General features: G+C 36.3%; 2 protein-coding genes across 2 annotated transcripts; both read left to right on the top strand.

Annotated features, from left to right (window-relative positions):
* The first annotated feature begins 307 nt into the window (after positions 1–307).
* Positions 308–1,066, top strand: LOC132061080 (F-box/kelch-repeat protein At3g23880-like). Its single transcript, XM_059453953.1, has 2 exons — positions 308–368; positions 486–1,066. Exons 1-2 carry the CDS (start codon positions 308–310, stop codon positions 1,064–1,066), a joined length of 642 nt encoding a protein of 213 aa, XP_059309936.1.
* A 3,945-nt stretch (positions 1,067–5,011) lies between these two features.
* On the top strand, positions 5,012–6,127 carry LOC132061071 (F-box/kelch-repeat protein At3g23880-like). The gene is made up of 3 exons (XM_059453948.1): positions 5,012–5,106; positions 5,227–5,417; positions 5,634–6,127. The coding sequence occupies exons 1-3, from the start codon at positions 5,012–5,014 to the stop codon at positions 6,125–6,127; spliced, it is 780 nt and encodes a 259-aa protein (XP_059309931.1).
* Positions 6,128–8,282: the final 2,155 nt, after the last annotated feature.

The raw sequence follows: 8,282 nt of genomic DNA, 5'->3' as shown, positions 1-8,282 counted from the left end.
TTGCCCAAGTCCATATAAGGAGACCACCCATCTCATATAAAGAAATATATCATGGGCCTAACTCAACCCCAAAAGCTAGTTTATGAGGGGAGGATGCCCAAGTCCATATAAGGAGACCACCTATCTCATTAACCACTGACGAGGACTTTTTTCATTCTTCAACAAACTCAAAGGACCAAGACTTGATTTTTCAACCTTTTGTTACATTGCATTGGAGGACTGAAGCTTTGCTTTGATAAACTCAAAGCACCAAGAATCTCCATAGCAAAAGTCCCAACTTCACGAGCTCAAATTTGTGCCTATCCAAATGGAATCTAAGGGAGATGAAGCCTCCCATCTACACCCAAAACGAAGCACACCCACTAAATGTGCTCATTTTCCAATGAAAGATTCAAACTTGAAAATACCATCCTCTTAAAGCTACCAATGAAACCCCTCTTAAAATTCAGGTCTGTTTCAAAATCTTGTCTTTCTTTGATCTCTAGCCCTGAATTTGTCAAAACTCATCTCAAAGATATCTGCTAATAACAAAGATTACACTCACCACGTAGCATTTGGTACAGTTAAATCTGCCTACAAACTTAAGGACTGTTCTCTTAGCTCTTTGTTTAATGACTTTGTGACTGAGTCATTTGACTTGGATTATCCCACCAAAAACACCCACCAATCTGTTTGGCTTGTGGGGTTGGTCAATGGATTGATTTGTCTTGCCGATAGGTCCAATGACTTGTTTCTATGGAGTCCATCTATTAGAAAGTTCAAGAAATTGCCTGATCCTTCTATACGTACAAGTGGTTGCCATTTTGATTGTCATGCTTGTGTCAAATATGGTTTTGGATATGATGAGTCATGTGATGATTATAAGGTAGTAGTAGTTATGTGTTATATTTGCAGATATGTAAGTTTGCGCCCTGTTAAGGTCAAAATATATAGTCTAAAGAGGGATTACTGGAGAATTGTTGTTGGGAATTATCCGGGTGAAATGTGTTCCAGTGACGTGGGTACGTTTGTAAAAATGAAGCTTCATTGGGCTAGTAATGATGGTTGTGGTTTGCATAAGGGCTAGAGCATCATTTCTATTGATTTGGCTAATGAGAAATGGGGGAAGGTAGAGCAGCCCCGCTATGGAGGAGGTGATACTCTTTTGCTGCTGCTGTCAGTGTTGAGAAGTTATTTTTTTGTCTGTTGTAATTATATGAGAAGTCACACAGACGTGTGGGTTATGAAAGAGTATGGGGTTAAAGAATCTTGGACAAAGATTCTTACCATCAAATATCCTACTGTTTTTGGGAATAATTTGTTTTCTCCTTTTCTTTCTCCAACGCTTTGCATGTAAAAAAAAAGGTGAAATATTGCTCATGTTTGGATCAACCTTCATGATACACAATCCTGAGGATGAATCGATTAGAAATACAGAGGTTGCAAACGTTAGTACCAATATTGCAAAAGATACATCTACATTGAAAGCCTAGTTTGTCCTTTTTTACAAAACTAACCAAGTACACAACAAGAATGAAGGTTGCAGAAACTCAGGTGAATGACAATAGTATAGCTAATGACTTGCAAGAGTTGCACTTTATACATTTTCCTATTCTTTGTTAAATTTAGAAAAAGACATTGCATATTTTAAAGACATCTTTACACCATATCTCCTTGGATCTCTTATTTGCCCTTTTCCTTTTTTGCACATTTCCATGAAACATCTTTTTGTGAGGACAATTATGTAGTGTTTGGTGCCCTCAACACTCAAAAGTAAATGAGACTGGAGAATGTAGCTGTTTTTGGCCTTGTGTCAAAGGGACGAGTCATCCCTCTAGAAAGAGTAATAATAAAGACATGAAAGTCATGGCAGGATTATTGTTTGATCTAGGGCCTTCATTAATAATCCTCTTTAAATTGAAACTTAAAAAGAAACATGAATCATGTAATAACAGTTGAGGTCTGATATAGTACCTTGTTTTGGTGGTTTTCCTTGTCGCTTTCATCTGAACTGTTTCTACCCGTCATGTGACAAATCACTGAGGTGCTTTGTTAACTGTTATGTAATTTTGAGATTTCAGGAAGTGAAAGCTGATGTTGAGATCAATTGATCCATCCCCTGCTGATTGCACGAGTCAAAGCAATGCTTCCTTATTCTCAATATTCACTGAATTTACTATCATTTCAATGTGCATAGAGAACGATTTACCTACATTCGCTATTTGCATATCCCACTTTGTCAATCGTTGTGATAAAGGTTGAACAAGCTTCTCCGTCCCTTGCATATCTGTTGTGGTATCTTGAGATTGATTTGAACTACTGTACAAGTAAAGTAGATTTTCCCTCTGGTAAATTATATATGTGATGATAATGCTATTGTTGATTTTTTCAGCTTGTAATGAATTTCTAGTGATACGTGCTAAAGGAATGAAGCTTGAAAAATGATTATTCAGTAGTATAGCTGTTGTTAACTTCTGGTGCTTGGTTTGACATGTTTTCTTAGCTGACAAAATTCCTTTATACGACTAGTTTAAGAGCTGTATAAGTGTCATGTTTTTACGGTAGCGGCGTATGTGCACCTCAACAAATTCTACTGAGTACCTGTGTGAACTCGCTCATTGAAAAAATTAGAACACATCTTTTTTTTCTTTTTTTTTAAAATTATGCAGGGGGCAACATACTCCATCAAATTTGATGGAACTTGATTTTCGGTTCATCAGTTGAATTTACTTGTATTCACTTCCATTCACATCCATGATTTCGGCTTTATGGATTCAGAATTTTTTGTAGCCATAGTTCATTTGATCTTCTGTGTTCAACATAATTGTTTATATCGGTCTCTCGTGTTATAAAGATACATATACAATATTCGAGTCGAAACTACTAATTCAATTGAACTCGCTCGTTATAAGATAGATCAGCCCTTCCACCCAATGACCCAAGGGTCCTCATCAATGGACTTATAAAAGATTTACATATGTTCCAAGGAAGATTCTAGCCAAACTAACCACATTCTCGTAAAGCAATATAAGATTTCTGGTAAAATAAGTTGTGAATTTAAAACCTATGAAACTACAGAAAAATATGTAGAATTTCATAAACACCCCAAAAGTATGGGAAAGATTATACAAAGTGTGTAACCACCAAAATAGAGAAAATCGTCAAATGCCCCCTCAACGTTTAGTCGGATTAATTATGACGCACCCAACCTTTACGGGTGACCTATTACCCTCCTGGACAATTTTAAAGTGAAATTAATACCTCTCTGGATGGTGAGGTGGCACATAGAGTATAGTTCACTCTTTTTGAGAGAGTGAGAAGCAAATAAAAATGTTAAAAAAAAAGAAATTATAAGCATTATTTAGTTTTTTTTTTTTTTTATTATTCTCTCTCTTTCTTCTTTTTTCCTCTTATTGCCTTATTCTTCACCGCCCGCCACCGTCCACCGCCGTCCACCACCCTCCACCGCCGCCAGTTAATTTTCTAAAAATTAACCCATTATTTCCCCCACCTTCTTTTACCCAAACCCAACTCCAAAACTTGCCCACCCACCGTTCAAATCCTAACACTATCCTCTCCTTCCCCACTATCATCTTCCTCATCATCCTCCATTAGAGGGTACCCCATCATCACCGGTAAAGCTCAATCATTTCATTATTGGGGGAATTCTCTGTTACATCCAATTCAACATCCCCAAACACTTCCTTATACTTCAACATCCACAAGTACATATACACCTAAAAAGCGAGCAAAGACATAAAAGATGGAAAAAAAAAAATCAAAGAAAAACCAGAATTTCAGTATCCATTTGACATAAATAGAAAAAAAAAAGTCCATTTAGCGTTGTTTGTTGGTATTGTTTAGTATAGCATTCTTGATTTGGTAAAAAATGGCTTCATTTGGGTATGGATTGGTTTTATTTGGTGTAGAAATTTCGAAATTAGAAGTAAAAGGTAAAAAAAAAAAAAAAAAAAGGTGAAAGAATACACTTCAGTCGCGTGCATTTCACCACTCAAATACAGATCTGGTGGTAGCGTTTTAGGGGGGTAATAATTCCATTTAAAAAATAGTCAGGGGTAATAAGTCATCCGTAAATGTTGGGTGCGTCATAATTAATCCGACTAAACGTTGAGGGGGCATTTGACGATTTTCTCCACAGTACCTGAGATAAAATTAACAATAAAGTTCTATCTAAAAGTACTAATCCAGACGAGAGAATTAGAACTTTGAATGATAATTATTTGTTGGTTGGTTCGATTTTTATTGTCATCGATTATCATTTTATAAATGTACTAAACAGATAATCGAATCATTAATATATCAGTTAATCAGTGGTCCTTAACACTTCATCTTCGATTTAATTGATATGAGCTGGTAGTAGTTATTTTTTTTTCTTTTCACACGCCTACAATAGAATATGTAAGGGAACCTGTTATTTTACAAAGATATAGTGACTCCTCCAAGTTTGAAGTAACTGACGATATAGGTAAGAAAGCAAATACATACCATTTGTGGGCAATAGTGTAGAACTGGACCAAAAGAAGAACATTAACACAATACTAGATAATCTATTCGAAACCAACATAATATCTATGAATGTAGCGTGAATTAAGGAGGTGATAAAAAATTAATAACTTATTGGGTGAAATGATAAATTTAGCAAACCATATTAGGTTACCGATTAAACTGTTAAGTTAATTCAAAAAATCGTTATCGAACCAATAAACCAACATCATAAAATGGAGTAAATATTCAAAAAACCGTTACCGAAAACATCATAAAATATAACATCAGTTTCGAACTATTAAACTGATTATCTAATATCAATATATCAATAACATTTTTTCAGTTCCATTTATTTGATATATGGAAGTTTGCAAACAACATGATTTTTCGCCCTTTAAATTGCACTGGGGGTCTGCAGTTATAATAATTTGTGGAAAAATCCAAGAATCTCTCTAGTAGTCTCGTAGAACATCAACATTCAAAACGAAGCAAACCCTCTAATCATTCTCAGTTTTCATCAACTTCAATGAAATATTCAATCTTGAAAATCCCTATTCTGCCAGCAGAACTCATCACTGAAATCCTCGTAAGGCTTCCAATGAAATCCCTCTTGAAATTCAGGTCTGTTTCAAAGTCTTGACTTGCTTAGATCTCTAGCCCTGAATTTGTCAAAACCCATCTTAGTGTATCTGTTAATAACAAAGATTACACTCACCACAGCCTTGTGTTGACCCAATACAGGTTCGTGTCTGTTTACAAAAGTCAAGACTATCTTAAGAACTGTTCTCTTAATGACTCTGTGACTGAGGAATATGACTTGGATTATCCCACAAATGATGCTCGCCAAAATGTTTTGGTTGTGGGTACTGTCAATGGATTGATTTGTCTTGCCATTGGGTCAACTGACTTGTTTCTATGGAATCCATCAATTAGTAAGTTCAAGAAACTTCCTCCTAGACCTACATTAATGTGGTTCGATTAACACATATATGGTTTTGAATATGATGAGTTTCATAATGATTATAAGGTAATGTTTATTTTCAGTTCTAGAGGTTCAGATCAAGTTGAGGTCTACTTGTATAGTCTAAGCAATGATTCTTGGAGAAGTGTTGATAATTGTCCGAGTGCGGGATAATTAATTGTACCAGGTAAGTTTGTGAACGGGAAACTTCATTGGCCTAATACTCCTGCTGGTTTCAACAAGTATGAGAGCTGGAACATCTTGTCATTTGATTTGTCTAATGAGAAATGGGGAAAGGTGGAGCCGCCCTACTATGAAGAAGGAGATATTATTCCGTCGGTGGGAGTGTTGGGAAGTGATCTTTCTGTGTTCTCTAATTATCAGGAAAGTCACGCAAATGTATGGGTTATAAAAGAGTATGGGGTTGAAGAGTCTTGGATAAATATGTATACCATCAAACATCCTAGGTTTCCTCCTTTTATTTATCCAACAGTTTGCATGTCAATCAAAGGTGAAATATTGGTTGTATCTGGATCAACTATCATGATTCACAATCCACAGGATGAATCGATCATATATCTAAAGGGATCTATCTTTGATTACAGTACTGCGTCAAACATCTACGTTGAAAGCCTAGTTTGTCCTCTTTTACAAAACGAACCAAGCACACAACAAGAATGAAGGCTGCAGAAACTCAGACGAATGACAATGTTGTAGCTAATGACTTGTAAGAGGTCCACTTTATGCATTTTTTGTTTTCTTTGTCAAATAGTATAGAAAAAGGCATTGCATATGCTAGGCACATCTTTACACCACATCATCTTGGATATCGTGTTTGACCTTTTCCTTTTTGCATATTTCCATGAGACCGCTTCATTTGTGAGAACAGATATTTGAGTGTAGTGTTTGGTGTCTTCAACACTCAAAGTAAATCTACATGGACATTGTAGCTCTTTTTGAGCAGTGTTTTAAGGGGACGTTGTGCCTCTAGACAGAATTAGAATAAAGAGCCGAGGGACATGGGAACCATGGCAGGTAAATGCGCCAATAACACTAAGCATTGCCCTTGCTAGGATTATTTTTTGATCTAAGGCCTTCATACTAATCCTCCTTGAGCAAAACCAAACAAGGAAACATGAATAAAGTTATTAAAGTTAAGGTCTAATATAGTATCTGGTTTTGCTTGTCGCTCACATCTGTACTGTTTTTACCAGTCATGTGACATATCCTTTAGTCCCAATTTGTGGGATTTCACTGGGTACTTTGTTGTTGTTGTTTTTGTTGTCGTATGTGACATATCACTTAGGTGCTTTGTTAACTGTTATGTACTTTTGAGATTTCAGGAGGTGAAAGCTGATGTTAAAGAACAAGTAATCCATCCCCTGCTTACTGGACGTATCAATACGATGCTCCCTTGTTCTTGATGTTCACTGAATGTACTATTATTTCAATCTGCATAAAGAAAGACTTACCTATGTTCACTAATTGCCTATCCCAGTATGTCGCCGCTGTAGCTTGAATGCTTCATGACAAAGGTTGAACAAGCTTCTCCTTCCCTTGAATATCTGTTCAATGTAACATCTTGAGAAGATCGTGATCTCAAGATGTGCTTCGATTGGACTCACTAGCTTTTGCTTGATTAGTGTATTTGTGTGTTAAGAAATTCATTGAATATGTTTACATATTAAATTCAGAATGCGATTTCTATTACTATCTGTTGTTTCTTTAGCCTCGTTATTATATTCTTAGATATTTTTAGATTGTTATCTTGTTGTTGTTTAGGCTTGTTACTATTGCCTTCCTTTTGCATCTTTCTTTGAGCCGAGAGTGTATCGGAAACAACCTCTCTACCTTCTCAAGGTAGGGGTAAGGTTTGCGACGCTCTACCCTCCCCAGACCCCACTACGTGGGATTACACTGGGTTTGTTGTTGTATTAAATTTAGAATGCAGTTGTTAGAACTTGAAGTCATCGTTCTAAAATTCAGAGCCCGTAAAGTTAAAATCCCGGCTTCGTCTTCTGATCGTGATTCATGACAAAAGGTTGAACAAGCTTCTCCTACGCTCTGAATTCTTTTGTATGTAGTATCTTGAGATTCACTGAACTACATGCATCTTCCCTCTGCTACACATATATATGACAATGTTAGTGCTGATTTCTTTAGCTTGTAATGAATATCTAGTTAAAATGAATGAGGCTTGAAAAATGCTTATCCAGTAGTGTACTTGGCAACTTCCTGTTACTTTTCTGGTGCTTCGTTTGAATTTTTTTCTCTTAGCTAACAAAATTCCTTCATATAAGGCTACTATTTTTTTTTTTTTTTAAAATTAAAACCCCAGAGGGTTATTTTGTATTAATCAAAAAGCAAACGGGTCTAACAGCAAAATAAAGGAGTAGGTAAGGTGAGGGCTGCCTGCACCAGGTTTCGAACCTGATGCTCAGAGCAAGGAAGAACTTTCGCAGTCCGCACAAACCAGTGGCACCAAGGCTACTATTTTAAGAGTTGTATAAGGTGATATTATTACGATAGCAGCATAGTTGGAAAATAATGAATTCATTCAACCCGCATCAGCTCACCAAAATTGAATTCAACCCGCTTATTTGACACCCTAAGTCAAATTATTGAATTTTTGATACTAAAACTAAGTATGCATACACTTTCTTTAGACTCGTGTTACCGATCACCCCAAGATGAGACACTTGGAATATGCCCCGAGACACATGTCGGAGGACTTGTCTCGCGAATCATATACCCTAAGTGCCCTATTATGTCTTCCAAGTACGCACAACGCTTAAAAGTTTGGGGCTTGCCCTATATTTCTATGCAAATCTTGTTC

This window comes from Lycium ferocissimum, chromosome 1 (genome assembly GCF_029784015.1).
Source record: "Lycium ferocissimum isolate CSIRO_LF1 chromosome 1, AGI_CSIRO_Lferr_CH_V1, whole genome shotgun sequence".
Lineage (NCBI taxonomy): Eukaryota > Viridiplantae > Streptophyta > Magnoliopsida > Solanales > Solanaceae > Lycium > Lycium ferocissimum.
This window is presented reverse-complemented; position numbering and strand designations above follow the sequence as displayed.

Coding starts and splice junctions, on each gene's coding strand:
- LOC132061080 (XM_059453953.1), top strand. CDS start 308: ATGGAATCTAAGGGAGATGAAGCCTCCCATCTACACCCAAAACGAAGC. Junction 369..485: donor ACGAAGCACACCCACTAAAT/GTGCTCATTTTC, acceptor TTTGATCTCTAG/CCCTGAATTTGTCAAAACTC.
- LOC132061071 (XM_059453948.1), top strand. CDS start 5,012: ATGAAATATTCAATCTTGAAAATCCCTATTCTGCCAGCAGAACTCATC. Junction 5,107..5,226: donor AAATCCCTCTTGAAATTCAG/GTCTGTTTCAAA, acceptor GACCCAATACAG/GTTCGTGTCTGTTTACAAAA. Junction 5,418..5,633: donor TCTATGGAATCCATCAATTA/GTAAGTTCAAGA, acceptor TAATTGTACCAG/GTAAGTTTGTGAACGGGAAA.